The 19,166-nt window shown below is 45.6% G+C and overlaps 1 protein-coding gene across 1 annotated transcript; it reads right to left on the bottom strand.

Annotated features, from left to right (window-relative positions):
* Positions 1-992: 992 nt before the first annotated feature.
* Positions 993-19,156, bottom strand: med16 (mediator complex subunit 16). The gene is made up of 16 exons (XM_030372396.1): positions 19,048-19,156; positions 18,332-18,480; positions 18,002-18,109; positions 17,565-17,734; positions 16,073-16,354; positions 15,804-15,953; positions 15,564-15,669; positions 15,285-15,440; positions 14,273-14,487; positions 13,544-13,750; positions 7,109-7,319; positions 5,104-5,237; positions 2,635-2,827; positions 2,336-2,528; positions 2,080-2,163; positions 993-1,633 (listed from the first exon to the last, which is right to left on the bottom strand). Exons 2-16 carry the CDS (start codon positions 18,468-18,470, stop codon positions 1,507-1,509), a joined length of 2,475 nt encoding a protein of 824 aa, XP_030228256.1. The 5' UTR covers positions 18,471-18,480; positions 19,048-19,156; the 3' UTR covers positions 993-1,506.
* Positions 19,157-19,166: the final 10 nt, after the last annotated feature.

Raw genomic sequence — 19,166 nt, forward strand, 5'->3', positions numbered from 1 at the left:
TACTTTATGTCACGATCAAGGCCATACTGAGAGCACACCCTCAGCCTCTGCTGCCACCCAGCCCTCTATGGTCAGAGCAAGACCAGGTCATCTGCAGACAGACGGTTTATTAATTATTAATTCATATTGATTAACGGCAGTGTTGCCCTCAAGACAGCCCGTTTTAACCTATTTAACTGATCTGATAATTCATCCATACAAACATTAAATAAAATAGGAACCAAAATTCCTCCTTGCCGCACTCCGTTACCAACACAGAATGGAACAGCTACAAGAATATAGAGGAGTACTGAGGATTAATGGGGAGTACTGGAGAGTAGTGAGGAGTACTGGGGAGTATAGAGGAGTACTGAGTATTAATGGAGAGCACTGAGGAGTACTGGAGAGTACTGAGGAGTACTGGGGAGTATAGAGGAGTACTGAGGATTAATGGGGAGTACTGGAGAGTAGTGAGGAGTACTGGGGAGTATAGAGGAGTACTGAGGATTAATGGAGAGCACTGAGGAGTACTGGAGAGTACTGAGGAGTACTGGGGAGTATTGGAGTACTGAGGATTAATGGGGAGTACTGGAGAGTAGTGAGGAGTACTGGGGAGTATAGAGGAGGACTGGGGAGTAGTGAGGAGTACTGGGGAATACAGAGGAGTACTGGAGAGTATAGAGGAGCACTGGGGAGTAGTGAGGAGTACTGGAGAGTAGTGAGGAGTACTGGGGAGTAGTGAGGATTAATGGAGAGTATAGAGGAGTGCTGGAGAGTAGTGAGGAGTACTGGGGAGTATAGAGGAGTACTGGGGAGTATAGAGGAGTACTGGGAGTATAGAGGAGTACTGAAGAGTATTCCGATCTCTTGGTTTCTGGTCCTCTGACATTTTGAGTGCTTTAGTAGATCAAAATATGTTTTGGCGTTTCATATTATTTGTACATTGGCTATTATTAAAATGTTTAGGATATATTTGCAACAACGCAGCTGTACAAGTAGAAGATAGGAACAAATTTTTACTTGTTAATCAGAGAGGTTTACTAAAATATGAATAAACAGTCTTTCTTATTCACTTTAATAAAAATACAAAAAGGCAGAAATTAATATGAAAAATATTGGTTAACAGTAATATTTACATAAACAAACAGCATTCTCTCCACCTCGTGTCCAGGTGTTCCTAGGTTAGCCCTGGTGTTGCTAGGTTAGCCCTGGTGTTGCTAGGTTAGCCCTGGTGTTGCTGGGTGTGTCCAGGTGTAGGTGTGTCCAGGTGTAGCTGTGTCCAGGTGTAGCTAGGTGTGTCCAGGTGTAGCTAGGTGTGTCCAGGTGTAGGTGTGTCCAGGTGTAGCTAGGTGTGTCCAGGTGTAGGTGTGTCCAGGTGTAGGTGTGTCCAGGTGTAGGTGTGTCCAGGTGTAGCCAGATGTGTCCAGGTGTAGCTAGGTGTGTCCAGGTGTAGCTAGGTGTGTCCAGGTGTAGGTGTGTCCAGGTGTAGGTGTGTCCAGGTGTAGGTGTGTCTTGGTCCAGGTGTGCTCAGGTCAGGTTGGGGGGGATCCTTCTCCACAGTCCTCCACACAGACAGTTCTTTATCCAGCGCTGCTCCCACTGCTTCATGGCGTTGGTCTTGTTGGGCGAGCGGAGCATCGTCACACAGCCGCACCTGAGAACGTGGAGACGCAACAGGGGGTTAACGTTCTTCACTGGGGACCGACGGGCCCCAAATAGAACCATGCTCACCACTTAGCGGACTGCAGATCATTCAGATCCTTCACTCTACTCTATCACTACACCATCACTACACCATCACTACTCTATCACTACATTATCACTACACTATCACTACACTATCACTACACTATCACTTCTCTATCACTAATGTGCCACTACTCTGTCACTACTCTATCACTACTCTGTCACTACACTATCACTACTGTATCTCTACACTATCACTACTGTATCACTACACTATCATGACACTATCACTACTGTATCACTACACTATAACCAGTCTATCACTACTGTATCACTACACTAACACTACTCTGTCACTACTCTGTCACTACTCTACTCTGAGCGTGTCATTTGTGTTGAACCTGGCGGCCTCACCTGGTGCACGCCTTGCTGTCCTCCGTAGGGCAGACCCCCAGGTGGAGACAGCGCAGGTTATCCATCCACTGGACCCCCTGACCCCTACACACACACACACACACACACACACACACACACACACACACACACACACACACACACACACACACACACACACACACACACACACACACACACACACACACACACACACACACGTCAGACAGGTGGGGAGGGTAGACAGGTGCGGATGCCGGGTATGTGAGACAGGTACCTGTCTAACCCCCCGGCCAGGGACCAGCTCTTCCCGAAGGTGAGGCGCAGCGGCAGCTTGCCCTGCAGCCTTACGATGACCCCGTCGTTGACTGGTAACCAGTCCATACTGGGAACCAGTAGCTGGCTGGGCAGCAGGCAGCACTCGTCAACCAGCCCCTCGTCCGGCTCCTGGGGGGGGCCGTCGTCACGGGCTGCAGGGGGGGGGGGGGGGGGGGGGTAGATGGTGTTAGAGAGAGAGAGGTGGGATGTATACTGAGCCAATGAGATGGTAGTATTAAAGAGGTGGGAGGAGCTTACAGCAGAGCCAGAGGCGGCTGAGGAGGCGGAACAGCAGGAACATGCTGTCCTGGCTGTCGGACGTGGCCGTGTAGACGGGCAGACAGCCGGGCTTCAGAAGGCCCCAGATCCTGATCATCACCATCATCTCCCGGAGCATCCCCAGAGACGATCCGTCCCGCAGGAACCCGAAGCCCGGACGCACTATCGAACCCTGTCCCCACAAACCCTGTTACACCCTGCAGCCCCCACAAACCCTGTTGCACCCTGCAGTCCCCACAAACACTGTTACACCCTATAGAGCCCCCACAAACCCTGTTACACCCTGCAGTCCCCACAAACACTGTTACACCCTATAGAGCCCCCACAAACACTGTTACACCCTATAGAGCCCCCACAAACACTGTTACACCCTGCAGCCCCCACAAACCCTGTTACACACTGCAGCCCCCACAAACCCTGTTACACCCTGCAGTCCCCACAAACACTGTTACACCCTGCAGTCCCCACAAACACTGTTACACCCTATAGAGTCCCCACAAACACTGTTACACCCTGCAGCCCCCACAAACACTGTTACACCCTGCAGTCCCCACAAACACTGTTACACCCTGCAGCCCCCACAAACACTGTTACACCCTGCAGCCCCCACAAACCCTGTTACACCCTGCAGCCCCCACAAACCCTGTTACACCCTGCAGTCCCCACAAACCCTGTTACACCCTATAGAGTCCCCACAAACCCTGTTACACCCTGCAGCCCCCACAAACGCTGTTACACCCTGCAGCCCCCACAAACACTGTTACACCCTGCAGCCCCCACAAACACTGTTACACCCTATAGAGTCCCCACAAACACTGTTACACCCTATAGAGTCCCCACAAACACTGTTACACCCTGCAGCCCCCACAAACACTGTTACACCCTATAGATCCCCCACAAACACTGTTACACCCTATAGAGTCCCCACAAACACTGTTACACCCTATAGAGCCCCCACAAACACTGTTACACCCTATAGAGTTCCCACAAACACTGTTACACCCTGCAGCCCCCACAAACACTGTTACACCCGGCAGTCCCCACAAACACTGTTACACCCTATTAGGGCTGTCAACGAATATTCGAAGTTCGAATTTTCGTTCGAAATGTATCCAAAAACGCGAATTTGAACGTGAAAATTAATATTCGAATGTGAAAAAACACTCCCGCGGTACAAGCGCCTCTATCTGCTTTGTGAATGAGCCTCTGTCTGTTCGCGATGTCCCTCATAATATTCGAATGTGAAAAAACACTCCCGCGGTACAAGTGTAACAGACTAGTATTGTGAAGAGCGAATGTATTTTATCCCCTCGGGGTTTCCGTACTTGGATATAGGTATTCCAGCTCGGCTATGCCATTCAATAAGCATCCGAAGCAGAGCTCAGGGAGCTAGTAGTCTGGCTGGTGAAAGCTGCTATAACGCAATGTTCTTGGCAAAGACCGAGACAGCTTTTTTTTCATGAATCGGAACGGTGCGTAGTGCTGGCCCTTTCGCTGGCATGGTGGAAGACGTAGGCGACATGCATTTTTTTCTTTATCGATTTTAATAGGCCTTCTCGATAAATGGTAAGCAAAGCAAGGAACGTTACCACTAGCATACTTTGTAACATTCAGAAGCTGGCGTCTTCTTCAGATTACTATAGTTTGCGCGCTTGCAGGTGTGGTGGTGAAATGCAAGCGATACAAAGTTGTGGCTTTTCATGATTAGGCCTCCACGTTACTGGGCTGTTTATAGGATATATATATATCCCACTAATTTGAACCATGGTTTTGTCGCATTATTGACATAATGCGACAAAATAGGCAACCAGATATTCGAATAGTTCGAATTCGTGATTTTTTTCCAAACGAACATTCGAATGTCATTTTTGAGCAATTTTGACAGCCCTACACCCTATAGAGCCCCCACAAACACTGTTACACCCTATAGAGCCTCCACAAACACTGTTACACCCTGCAGCCCCCACAAACACTGTTACACCCTGCAGCCCCCACAAACACTTTTAAACCCTGCAGCCCCCACAAACACTGTTACACCCTGCAGCCCCCACAAACACTGTTACACCCTGCAGCCCCCACAAACACTGTTACACCCTATAGAGCCCCCACAAACACTGTTACACCCTGCAGTCCCCACAAACACTGTTACACCCTGCAGCCCCCACAAACACTGTTACACCCTATAGAGCCCCCACAAACACTGTTATACCCTATAGAGCCCCCACAAACACTGTTATACCCTATAGAGCCCCCACAAACACTGTTATACCCTATAGAGCCCCCACAAACACTGTTACACCCTATAGAGCCCCCACAAGCACTGTTACACCCTGCAGCCCCCACAAACACTGTTACACCCTGCAGCGCCCACAAACACTGTTACACCCTGCAGCGCCCACTGTGCAGGTCTTAGATACTAGCATACATCACTAGCATGGCATTACTCACCTGGTTGGGCAGGTTGGCCAGCAGGTAAAGGACGAAGTCTCCAACCCACTGGATGAGCTGCTGGAGCGACTGGAGAGGATGGCCGTCAAGAACAAACTCCTCTGTCTTCAGGTTCAGCATCACCTTATCAATATCTAGAGACACCACGACCTGATCAATACCTAGAGACACCACCTGATCAATACCTAGAGACACCACCTGATCAATACCTAGAGACACCACCTGATCAATACCTAGAGACACCACCTGATCAATACCTAGAGACACCACGACCTGATCAATACCTAGAGACACCACCTGATCAATACCTAGAGACACCACCTGATCAATACCTAGAGACACCACCTGATCAATACCTAGAGACACCACCTGATCAATACCTAGAGACACTACCTGATCAATACCTAGAGACACCACCTGATCAATACCTAGAGACACCACCTTATCAATATCTAGAGACACCACGACCTGATCAATACCTAGAGACACCACCTGATCAATACCTAGAGACACCACCTGATCAATACCTAGAGACACTACCTTATTACTATCTCCAGAAAGAATACCTTTTGAATACCTTCTCAGTCTCTATATCTATAGATCTACCATGCCTACCTTCTCAGTCTCTATATCTATAGATCTACCATGCCTACCTTCTCCCTCTGTATATACATAGATCTACTGTGCCTACCTTCCCAGTCTCTATATCCATAGATCTACCGTGCCTACCTTCTCCCTCTGTATCAGTGTTAATTTTGTCAGCTATTTTAGATTTAATCTTAGTCTTTTGACGAAAATGCTTATTAGATTTAGTCACATTTTAGTCATTGTTTTCCTTTGTAGTTTTAGTCTAGTTTTAGTCGACGAAAAGTCCTTACATTTTAGTCAACTTTTAGTCAAAATGTTTTCTCTATTTAAACTAGTTCAATTAGGCTGACCCCATATATATGGACACCTGCTAAGTTGTTCCACTCAAATAGAGTACTAAAGTGGAAACGTCCATGTGTTGTTTCTTTCAAAATTAAATAAATCAATTTCAAGGGGTGAAAATCACTACCAATCGAAACACGTCGAGGCGTTCATGTATTCCCCTCTGGTATTAAAAGGAAAAGTTCATAAACGTTAGTTTAGTTTAGTTTCTTTTTACATTAAGACAATCTATTCTCAATATTACTTACATCATTGGTAAAGCAAACTCACAAATCAATTCGCAAAAAAATCTTTCCTTTTCTAAAAAAGGTTTGTGTGGCATAGGATTTCCCCTTGTTAATTTGGTTTGTGTAGAACCGAAAATCGGTTGCTATGCAAATGTGACGTCACACTTTAGTACTCTTGTCTGTTCAGCTTTCAAAACGATAGCTGGTTAATTGTGAAAAATGCATTAAACTGTAATCAGAAAACGCGGTTATATGCTATAAACCCTATAGTATCTTGGGTATAAAGGCTGGGACGAATTTCAAAGTCCACCTTATGTTGAAGTATAGACCATGGCGATTCCCATTGAAACGAATGGCGCGGTGATTTTCTTCAAAGCGAGAGCCGGTAAATTGTGAAAAATGAATTAAACTGTAATCAGACAACGCGGTTATATGCTATAGACACTAGAGTATCTGTGGTATAAAGGCTGGGACGAATTACGAATTATAAATATGTACAATGCATAACGTTAGCTCATAGCTGAGTGGACTATACCTCCCGTTGCCAAGTCGTAGCTAAGGTCCGTCCTATTTACTGGAGGAGTGAACAGTTGCATAAGAACCTTACGGGAGTGTACTGATTGGAAAATATTGTGCATTTTGAATGTCCAAATAGCACACCACTAACATTTTAGTCCTGTCTCGTCTCGTCAACGAAAACAAAAAGTACATTTCGTCATAGTTTTTATTATCAAAGATCTATTTTTAGCTCGTCAACGTCTCTTCTTAGTCATGGAAAAAAGGTCGTTTATTTTTTATTTTTCGTTAACGAAATGAACACTGCTCTGTATCTCTATAGATGCGCATACCGACGTCGATGTTCTTGGAGCAGATCTCGGCCAGCCGGTCTCCAGGGCTCTTGTCGGGGCTGTGCAGGGTGTGTGGCCGCAGTAGGGACTTGAAGGTGGAGCTGATGGCCATCAGCAGCAGCTTGGCGTGGAAGTCACAGGCCCGGGCGGCGGTGGCCGACGACAGTTTACACAGAGACGCCTTCACCGCCACGATGCGCGTGGCCAGGACCTGGAGGGTTAGACAGTTGTACACAGAGAGGGTTAGACAGTGTGAACAGAGAGGGTTAGACAGTGGACCACAGAGGGTTAGACAGTTGTACACAGAGAGGGTTAGACAGTGGTACACAGAGAGGGTTAGACAGTGGTACACAGAGAGGGCTAGACAGTGTTAACAGAGAGGGTTAGACAGTGGTACACAGAGAGGGTTAGACAGTGGTACACAGACAGTGTTAACAGAGAGGGTTAGACAGTGTTAACAGAGAGGGTTAGACAGTGGACCACAGAGGGTTAGACAGTGGTACACAGAGAGGGTTAGACAGTGGTACACAGAGAGGGTTAGACAGTGGTACACAGAGAGGGTTAGACAGTGTTACACAGAGAGGGTTAGACAGTGTTACACAGAGAGGGTTAGACAGTGTTAACAGAGAGGGTTAGACAGTGGTACACAGAGAGGGTTAGACAGTGGTACACAGACAGGGTTAGACAGTGGTAAACAGACAGGGTTAGATATTATTAAACAGAGGGTTAGATAGTATTAAAAAGAGAGGCTTAGATAGTATTACACAGAGAGAGGGTTAGATAGTATTAAGCAGAGAGGGTTAGATAGTATTACACAGAGAGAGGGTTGGATAGTATTAAACAGAGAGAGGGTTAGATAGTATTACACAGAGAGAGGGTTAGATAGTATGACACAGAGAGAGGGTAAGATAGTATTACACAGAGAGAGGGTTAGATAGTATTACACAGAGAGAGGGTTAGATAGTATTACACAGAGAGAGGGTTAGATAGTATTACACAGAGAGGGTTAGATAGTATTACACAGAGAGAGGGTTAGATAGTATTACACAGAGAGAGGGTTAGATAGTATTACACAGAGAGAGGGTTAGATAGTATTACACAGAGAGAGCGTTAGATAGTATTACACATAGAGGGTTAGATAGTATTACACAGAGAGAGGGTTAGATAGTATTAAGCAGAGAGGGTTAGATAGTATTAAGCAGAGAGGGTTAGATAGTATTACACAGAGAGAGGGTTAGATAGTATTACACAGAGAGAGGGTTAGATAGTATTACACAGAGAGAGGGTTAGAGAGTATTAAACAGAGAGAGGGTTGGATAGTATTAAACAGAGAGGGTTAGATATTATTAAACAGAGAGAGGGTTAGAGAGTATTAAGCAGAGAGGGTTAGATAGTAGCAGAGAAAGGGTTAGATAGTATTACACAGAGAGAGGGTTAGATAGTATTAAACAAAGAGGGTTAGATAGTATTAAACAGAGAGGGTTAGATAGCATTAAACCGAGGGTTAGATAGTATTAAGCAGAGCGAGGGTTAGATAGCATTAAGCAGAGAGAGGGTTAGATAGTATTAAACAGAGAGAGGGTTAGATAGTATTAAGCAGAGAGGGTTAGATAGTAGCAGAGAAAGGGTTAGATAGTATTACACAGAGAGAGGGTTAGATAGTATTAAACAGAGAGGGTTAGATAGTATTAAACAGAGAGGGTTAGATAGTATTAAACAGAGGGTTAGATAGTATTAAGCAGAGCGAGGGTTAGATAGTATTAAGCAGAGAGAGGGTTAGATAGTATTAAACAGAGAGAGGGTTAGATAGTATTAAGCAGAGAGGGTTAGATAGTATTAAGCAGAGAGGGTTAGATAGTATTAAGCAGAGAGGGTTAGATAGTATTAAGCAGAGAGACGGTTAGATAGTATTAAGCAGAGAGGGTTAGATAGTATTAAGCAGAGAGGGTTAGATAGTATTACACAGAGAGAGGGTTAGATAGTATTACACGGAGAGAGGGTTAGATAGTATTACACAGAGAGAGGGTTAGATAGTATTACACAGAGAGAGGGTTAGATAGTATTAATCAGAGAGTGGGTTAGATAGTATTAAGCAGAGGGGGGGTTAGATAGTATTAAGCAGAGAGGGTTAGATAGTATTACACAGAGAGAGGGTTAGATAGTATTACACAGAGAGAGGGTTAGATAGTATTAAGCAGAGAGGGTTAGATAGGATTAAACAGAGAGAGGGTTAGATAGTATTACACAGAGAGAGGGTTGGATAGTATTAAACAGAGAGAGGGTTAGATAGTATTAAACAGAGAGGGTTAGATAGTATTACACAGAGAGAGGGTTAGATAGTATTACACAGAGAGAGGGTTAGATAGTATTACACAGAGAGAGGGTTAGATAGTATTACACAGAGAGAGGGTTAGATAGTATTACACAGAGAGAGGGTTAGATAGTATTAAACAGAGGGGGTTAGATAGTATTACACAGAGAGAGGGTTAGATAGTATTACACAGAGAGAGGGTTAGATAGTATTACACAGAGAGAGGGTTAGATAGTATTACACAGAGAGAGGGTTAGATAGTATTACACAGAGAGGGTTAGATAGTATTACACAGAGAGAGGGTTAGATAGTATTAAGCAGAGAGGGTTAGATAGTATTACACAGAGAGAGGGTTAGATAGTATTACACAGAGAGAGGGTTAGAGAGTATTAAACAGAGAGAGGGTTGGATAGTATTAAACAGAGAGGGTTAGATATTATTAAACAGAGAGAGGGTTAGAGAGTATTAAGCAGAGAGGGTTAGATAGTAGCAGAGAAAGGGTTAGATAGTATTACACAGAGAGAGGGTTAGATAGTATTACACAGAGAGAGGGTTAGATAGTATTAAACAGAGGGGGTTAGATAGTATTACACAGAGAGAGGGTTAGATAGTATTACACAGAGAGAGGGTTAGATAGTATTACACAGAGAGAGGGTTAGATAGTATTACACAGAGAGGGTTAGATAGTATTACACAGAGAGAGGGTTAGATAGTATTAAGCAGAGAGGGTTAGATAGTATTACACAGAGAGAGGGTTAGATAGTATTACACAGAGAGAGGGTTAGAGAGTATTAAACAGAGAGAGGGTTGGATAGTATTAAACAGAGAGGGTTAGATATTATTAAACAGAGAGAGGGTTAGAGAGTATTAAGCAGAGAGGGTTAGATAGTAGCAGAGAAAGGGTTAGATAGTATTACACAGAGAGAGGGTTAGATAGTATTAAACAGAGAGGGTTAGATAGTATTAAACAGAGAGGGTTAGATAGTATTAAACAGAGGGTTAGATAGTATTAAGCAGAGCGAGGGTTAGATAGTATTAAACAGAGAGGGTTATATAGTATTAAACAGAGAGAGGGTTAGATAGTATTAAGCAGAGAGGGTTAGATAGTATTAAGCAGAGAGGGTTAGATAGTATTAAGCAGAGAGGGTTAGATAGTATTAAGCAGAGAGGGTTAGATAGTATTAAGCAGAGAGGGTTAGATAGTATTACACAGAGAGAGGGTTAGATAGTATTACACAGAGAGAGGGTTAGATAGTATTACACAGAGAAAGGGGTTAGATAGTATTACACAGAGAGAGGGTTGGATATTATTAAACAGAGAGAGGGTTGGATAGTATTAAACAGAGAGAGGGTTAGATAGTATTAAACAGAGAGGGTTAGATAGTATTAAGCAGAGAGGGTTAGATAGTATTAAGCAGAGAGAGGGTTAGATAGTATTACACAGAGAGAGGGTTAGATAGTATTACACAGAGAGAGGGTTAGATAGTATTACACAGAGAGAGGGTTAGATAGTATTACACAGAGAGAGGGTTAGATAGTATTACACAGAGAGAGGGTTAGATAGTATTACACAGAGAAGGTTAGATAGTATTACACAGAGAGAGGGTTAGATAGTATTACACAGAGAGAGGGTTAGATAGTATTAAACAGAGAGGGTTAGATAGTATTACACAGAGAGAGGGTTAGATAGTATTACGCAGAGAGAGGGTTAGATAGTATTACACAGAGAGAGGGTTAGATAGTATTACACAGAGAGAGGGTTAGATAGTATTACACAGAGAGAGGGTTAGATAGTATTACGCAGAGAGAGGGTTAGATAGTATTACGCAGAGAGAGGGTTAGATAGTATTACACAGAGAGAGGGTTAGATAGTATTACACAGAGAGAGGGTTAGAGAGTATTAATCAGAGAGAGGGTTAGAGAGTATTAAACAGAGAGAGGGTTGGATAGTATTAAACAGAGAGGGTTAGATATTATTAAACAGAGAGAGGGTTAGAGAGTATTAAGCAGAGAGGGTTAGATAGTAGCAGAGAAAGGGTTAGATAGTATTACACAGAGAGAGGGTTAGATAGTACTAAACAGAGAGGGTTAGATAGTATTAAACAGAGAGGGTTAGATAGTATTAAACAGAGAGGGTTAGATAGTATTAAGCAGAGCGAGGGTTAGATAGCATTAAGCAGAGAGAGGGTTAGATAGTATTAAACAGAGAGAGGGTTAGATAGTATTAAGCAGAGAGGGTTAGATAGTAGCAGAGAAAGGGTTAGATAGTATTACACAGAGAGAGGGTTAGATAGTATTAAACAGAGAGGGTTAGATAGTATTAAACAGAGAGGGTTAGATAGTATTAAACAGAGGGTTAGATAGTATTAAGCAGAGCGAGGGTTAGATAGTATTAAGCAGAGAGAGGGTTAGATAGTATTAAACAGAGAGAGGGTTAGATAGTATTAAGCAGAGAGGGTTAGATAGTATTAAGCAGAGAGGGTTAGATAGTATTAAGCAGAGAGGGTTAGATAGTATTAAGCAGAGAGGGTTAGATAGTATTAAGCAGAGAGGGTTAGATAGTATTACACAGAGAGAGGGTTAGATAGTATTACACAGAGAAAGGGGTTAGATAGTATTACACAGAGAGAGGGTTGGATATTATTAAACAGAGAGAGGGTTGGATAGTATTAAACAGAGAGAGGGTTAGATAGTATTAAACAGAGAGGGTTAGATAGTATTAAGCAGAGAGGGTTAGATAGTATTAAGCAGAGAGAGGGTTAGATAGTATTACACAGAGAGAGGGTTAGATAGTATTACACAGAGAGAGGGTTAGATAGTATTACACAGAGAGAGGGTTAGATAGTATTACACAGAGAAGGTTAGATAGTATTACACAGAGAGAGGGTTAGATAGTATTACACAGAGAGAGGGTTAGATAGTATTAAACAGAGAGGGTTAGATAGTATTACACAGAGAGAGGGTTAGATAGTATTACGCAGAGAGAGGGTTAGATAGTATTACACAGAGAGAGGGTTAGATAGTATTACACAGAGAGAGGGTTAGATAGTATTACACAGAGAGAGGGTTAGATAGTATTACGCAGAGAGAGGGTTAGATAGTATTACGCAGAGAGAGGGTTAGATAGTATTACACAGAGAGAGGGTTAGATAGTATTACACAGAGAGAGGGTTAGAGAGTATTAATCAGAGAGAGGGTTAGAGAGTATTAAACAGAGAGAGGGTTGGATAGTATTAAACAGAGAGGGTTAGATATTATTAAACAGAGAGAGGGTTAGAGAGTATTAAGCAGAGAGGGTTAGATAGTAGCAGAGAAAGGGTTAGATAGTATTACACAGAGAGAGGGTTAGATAGTATTAAGCAGAGAGGGTTAGATAGTATTAAGCAGAGAGGGTTAGATATTATTACACAGAGAGAGGGTTAGATAGTATTACACGGAGAGAGGGTTAGATAGTATTACACAGAGAGAGGGTTAGATAGTAATAATCAGAGAGTGGGTTAGATAGTATTAAGCAGAGGGGGGGTTAGATAGTATTAAGCAGAGAGGGTTAGATAGTATTACACAGAGAGAGGGTTAGATAGTATTACACAGAGAGAGGGTTAGATAGTATTAAGCAGAGAGGGTTAGATAGGATTAAACAGAGAGAGGGTTAGATAGTATTACACAGAGAGAGGGTTAGATAGTATTACACAGAGAGAGGGTTAGACAGTATTAATCAGAGAGAGGGTTAGATAGTATTAAGCAGAGGGGGGGTTAGATAGTATTAAGCAGAGAGGGTTAGATAGTATTACACAGAGAGAGGGTTAGATAGTATTACACAGAGAGAGGGTTAGATAGTATTACACAGAGAGAGGGTTAGATAGTATTACACAGAGAGGGTTAGATAGTATTACACAGAGAGAGGGTTAGATAGTATTACACAGAGAGAGGGTTAGATAGTATTACACAGAGAGAGGGTTAGATAGTATTACACAGAGAGAGGGTTCTGTGTGGTGGTTGTACCCGGTCCTAGATGGTTCCGTGTTTGGTTCTACCTGGGTCTAAGTGGTTCTACGGGGTTGAAGGTGGTTCTACCTGGTTGAAGGTGGTTCTACCTGGTTCTAAGAGGTGCTGTGGTGTTGTACCTGCTGCAGCGCGTGGTTCTGTCTCATGTACTCCTCGTGCAGCTTCTCCACCAGGCTGTGGACCATGGCTGGCTGCACGTGCAGCAGGACGTCCCACCAGTCGTAGCCCGTCACCATGCAGTACTCCAGCAGGAACAGCAGGTGGCGCAGCGTGGTGTTCATGTCCAGCAGCTGGCCCATGGAGGGGGACACTCGGAGCATGTGCAGCTGCCGAGGAAACACAGGTCATCTTCACTGTGGTTCTAAGGAGGCTATCTTCACTGTGGTTCTAAGGAGGCTATCTTCACTGTGGTTCTAAGGAGGCTATCTTCACTGTGGTTCTAAGGAGGCTATCTTCACTGTTGTTCTAAGGAGGCTATCTTCACTGTGGTTCTAAGGAGGCTAACTTCACTGTGGTTCTAAGGAGGCTATCTTCACTGTGGTTCTAAGGAGGCTATCTTCACTGTGGTTCTAAGGAGGCTATCTTCACTGTGGTTCTAAGGAGGCTATCTTCACTGTGGTTCTAAGGAGGCTATCTTCACTGTGGTTCCAAGGAGGCCATCTTCACTGTGGTTCCAAGGAGGCTATCTTCACTGTGGTTCTAAGGAGGCTATCTTCACTGTGGTTCCAAGGAGGCCATCTTCACTGTGGTTCTAAGGAGGCTATCTTCACTGTGGTTCCAAGGAGGCTATCTTCACTGTGGTTCTAAGGGGTCAGTGAGGAGCTGCTGCTCCTAGAGGAGGTGCAGACCTTGCCCTGGTTGTCGACCCCGGCCAGTGCCAGGGAGGTCCAGGAGAACTGGAGGGCCTTGAAGTGCAGCGGGGGGGCCCCGGTCCGCTGGCGCTTCACGGCGGAGTCGTCCCCAGGCCGGGCCGCTCCCCCAGGGCCGTAGAACACGCCCATGGTGTGCAGGGACAGCCGGTGCAGGATCTGGAGGCTCCCGTCGTGGAAGGACAGCGCCAGACCTGGTAGCAGAGAGCATCATGGGAGACCAGCAGAGAGCATCATGGGAGACCAGCAGAGCATCATGGGAGACCAGCAGAGCATCATGGGAGACCAGCAGAGCATCATGGGAGACCAGCAGAGAGCATCATGGGAGACCAGCAGAGCATCATGGGAGACCAGCAGAGCATCATGGGAGACCAGCAGAGCATCATGGGAGACCAGCAGAGCATCATGGGAGACCAGCAGAGCATCATGGGAGACCAGCAGAGCATCATGGGAGACCAGCAGAGCATCATGGGAGACCAGCAGAGCATCATGGGAGACCAGCAGAGAGCATCATGGGAGACCAGCAGAGCATCATGGGAGACCAGCAGAGAGCATCATGGGAGACCAGCAGAGCATCATGGGAGACCAGCAGAGCATCATTAAGGGCTAAGGAGAGTGGTAAGGTTAAGGGCTGAGTAGAGGGGTAGAGGAGTTAAGGTTAAGGGCTGAGGAGAGGGGTAGAGGAGTTAAGGTTAAGGGCTGAGGAGAGGGGTAGAGGAGTTAAGGTTAAGGGCTGAGGAGAGGGGTAGAGGAGTTAAGGTTAAGGGCTGAGGAGAGGGGTAGAGGAGTTAAGGTTAAGGGCTGAGGAGAGGGGTAGAGGAGTTAAGGTTAAGGGCTGAGGAGAGGGGTAGAGGAGTTAAGGTTAAGGGCTGAGGAGAGGGGTAGAGGAGTTAAGGTTAAGGGCTGAGGAGAGGGGTAGAGGATTAAGGGGGACTAGGGGGGCATGCAGAAGATGGACGATGACGTCAGAGCCCAGGTTAGGGGTACCCACCGAGGCCGGGGCAGAACTTGGTGTCGGAGGCCACCTTCAGGTCCGTGTTGGAGATGCTGATGGGCAGCTTGGGCAGCGCCACGGCCGAGACGCGCTCCAGGTCGTTGGTGGCCGACAGGATCCGCCACTTCAGGATGGTGGGCTGCTTCTCCCCCACTGGGAACAGCCTCCCATTAGGCCCTGAATAACTGGTCTAGTCTGGCCTGCTCTGTACTGGTCGGTACTGGTCTTTACTGGTCTAGTCTGGTCTAGTCTGGTCTGTACTGGACTGGTCCTTACCGACGGGGGAGCGATGTTGGAAGATGTTGTTGACAGGAAGTCCCTCCTTCCGTAGAGACCAACACTCCACGATACTCCCGCCTTGACAGGAAGCACACAGCAGCACCTACACACAAACACACACACACACACACACACACACACACACACACACACACACACACACACACAGGTCAACATACACTTGTGTGTGCGTTAGGTTGCGTTGTGTGTGTTGTGTGTGTGTGTTGTGTGTCTGACCTGCTCAGAGTTCTCTCTGGTCAGGAACCTGAGGTGTGTGACCGTGGGGTACTTCTCCCTGCGGACAGCGTCCGTCGTGCAGCGCATGAAGAGAGACGGCAGCAGCTCTGTGTCGATGCGACACTTCTCATTCACCATGGTAACCACCACCTAGCAAAAGAGGGGTTATTATCACCATGGTAACTCCACCTAGCAACAGAGGGGTTATCCCCATGGTAACACCACCTAGCAACAGAGGGGTTATCCCCATGGTAACCTCTCCTCCCCACCTTGTAGAACTGGACCGGGGAGGAGCTGCAGCCATCTGTCGCCGCCACCACGATGTTCCCGCCCCCGGTGAAGGCGATGTCGGCCAGCGCCACGCGGCCCCGCAGGCGGCACAGGCTCTCGCTGGAGGTGAGCAGCGTCCCGTTGGGCTTCAGCAAGGACACCGTCACCAGACCGCTGATGCTGACCGCCAGCCAGCCCTCCATCGGCTTACCCCCGAACAGCGTCAGCGATGGGGAGAACTTCACCCGGGAGAACTTCTCCCCGAAGTTGGTGGAGCCGGACTAGAGTGAGTAGTAGAGTGTAGAGACAGAAGGACCAGAGTGTTAGGACAGAAGGACCAGAGTGTAAAGACAGAAGAACCAGAGTGTAAAGACAGAAGGACCAGAGTGTAAAAACAGAAAGAAGGACCAGAGTGTAGAGACAGAAGGACCAGAGTGTAAAGACAGAAAGAAGGACCAGAGTGTAAAGACAGAAGGACCAGAGTGTAAAGACAGAAGGACCAGAGCGTGAAGACAGAAGGATCAGAGTGTAAAGACAGAAGGACCAGAGTGTAAAGACAGAAGGACCAGAATGTAAAGACAGAAGGACCAGAGTGTAAAGACAGAAGGACCAGAGTGTAAAGAAAGAAGGACCAGAGTGTAAAGACAGAAGGACCAGAGTGTAAAGACAGAAGGACCAGAGTGTTAGGACAGAAGGACCAGAGTGTAAAGACAGAAGAACCAGAGTGTAAAGACAGGACCAGAGTGTAAAGACAGAAGGACCAGAGTGTAAAGACAGAAGGACCAGAGTGTTAGGACAGAAGGACCAGAGTGTAAAGACAGAAGAACCAGAGTGTAAAGACAGAAGGACCAGAGTGTAAAGACAGAAGGACCAGAGTGTAAGGACAGAAGGACCAGAGTGTAAAGACAGAAGGACCAGAGTGTAAAGACAGAAGAACCAGAGTGTAAAGACAGAAGGACCAGAGTGTAAAGACAGAAGGACCAGAGTGTTAGGACAGAAGGACCAGAGTGTAAAGACAGAAGGACCAGAGTGTAAAGACAGAAGGACCAGAGTGTAAAGACAGAAGGACCAGAGTGTAAAGACAGAAGGACCAGAGTATAAAGACAGAAGGACCAGAGTGTAAAGACTGAAGGACCAGAGTGTAAAGACAGAAGGACCAGAGTGTTAGGACAGAAGGACCAGAGTGTAAAGACAGAAGGACCAGAGTGTAAAGACAGAAGGACCAGAGTGTAAAGACAGAAGGACCAGAGTGTAAAGAAAGAAGGGTCAGAGTGTAAAGACGGAAGGACCAGAGTGTAAAGACAGAAGGAACAGAGTGTAAAGACAGAAGGACCAGAGTGTAAAGACAGAAGGACCAGAGTGTAAAGACAGAAGGACCAGAGTGTAAAGAAAGAAGGGTCAGAGTGTAAAGACGGAAGGGTCAGAGTGTAAAGACAGAAGGGTCAGCCCGAAGCCAGCTGACCGTCAGTGGAGCGGCGGCTATAGTGTTACCATCTCCACGTGCAGGGCCAGCTTCACCCCGTTGTGCAGCCAGGAGAGGGCCACGATGGGCTCCCCGGCCAGAGCGCTGCCCAGGGACGACTCCCACGAGCTCACCAGGTGGTCCGCCATCGCCCAGCACTTAATGGTCCCATCTCCGTCCGCAGACAGCAGCCTGGAGCCTGGAGCCACACTCTGATCACTAGAGGAACTAACCCTCACTAGTGGTACTAACCCTCACTAGTGGTACTAACCCTCACTAGTGGTACTAACCCTCACGAGTGGTACTAACCCTCACTAGTGGTTTGACACTCACTAATGGTACTAACACTCACTAGTGGTACTAACCCTCACTAGTGGTTCGACCCTCCCTAGTGGTTCGACCCTCCCTAGTGGTTTGCCACTCCTGCTCACTAGTGTACGTACACTCCTCAGAACCAGTGACTCACCTGACCGGTCCCACTCCAGACAGGAAATGACCTCAGCATGCCCTGAGTTAATAGAGTAGACGTCCCAGGGATGGTCGGTGTCTATGATGTGGATCATGTGGCTGACGTCTGAGAACATAGAATACATTTATAGATAAAATAGATACATACATCATCATTCAGCTCCATCATTAGCATTACCCATCGTCTTCATCGTCAGCATTACCCATTGTCTTCATCATTATCAATACCCATCATCTTCATCGTTATCATTACCCATCATCTTCATGTTTATCATTACCCATCGTCTTGATCATTATCAAGACCCATGGACTTCATCACTAGCATTACCCTTCTCATCTTCTTGGTTCTTCAGGTCGCTGGTGAAGGCCACTAGGTTCCTGCAGGACCAGGAGCAGACCAGAGGAACCGAGGGACAATGTGTGCTCTGGGGTCTCTTCTCCCACTCACACACATAGGCCACCTCCATGACTCACACCCTGGGATTAACACAACAAACCTGGGATTAGATTACATGAACAAACCTGGGATTAGATTACATTAATTCAAAGTGACATTACGACAACCGGTAGTTTTATTATACATTGTTCTGTTTATGTACTACCTTCTAATAAATGCCATTATAAATGTGTGCAGCTAGCTTCACTTAAAAGTAGTTTGCTTTACACACATTTTCACAGAATGTGTATTAAATAACAGATTTGACAAAGGATGTAATATACAAGCTTTGTCTGTAGGGTTATACATAAAATACCCTCAGATTGGAGGATAGAAATCCACTGTATTCAAACAGTTTAACATGATAGGGCCTCCGAGTATATCAGAACATAAGAGTAGTATATTGGTACATATAGTAGTATATTAGTACATGAGAGTATTATATTAGTACATTAGAGTAGTATATTAGTACATATAGTAGTCTATTAGTACATTAGGGTAGTATATTAGTACATTCGAGTAGTATATTAGTACATTAGAGTATTATATTAGTGCATATAGTAGTATTAGTAGTATATTAGTACATTAGAGCAGTATTTCGGGTTTACCAGAGAGCGTTTTGTTTGTCCGCGACCAAGGTACCAACGAGGACCCCGGAGACAGAACGGCAGTCTCTTCTGTTGCCTGCTCGTAATCGATAAATAAGTTCACTGTAAATATTAAATAA

Source organism: Gadus morhua, chromosome 12, assembly GCF_902167405.1.
Source record: "Gadus morhua chromosome 12, gadMor3.0, whole genome shotgun sequence".
NCBI lineage: Eukaryota > Metazoa > Chordata > Actinopteri > Gadiformes > Gadidae > Gadus > Gadus morhua.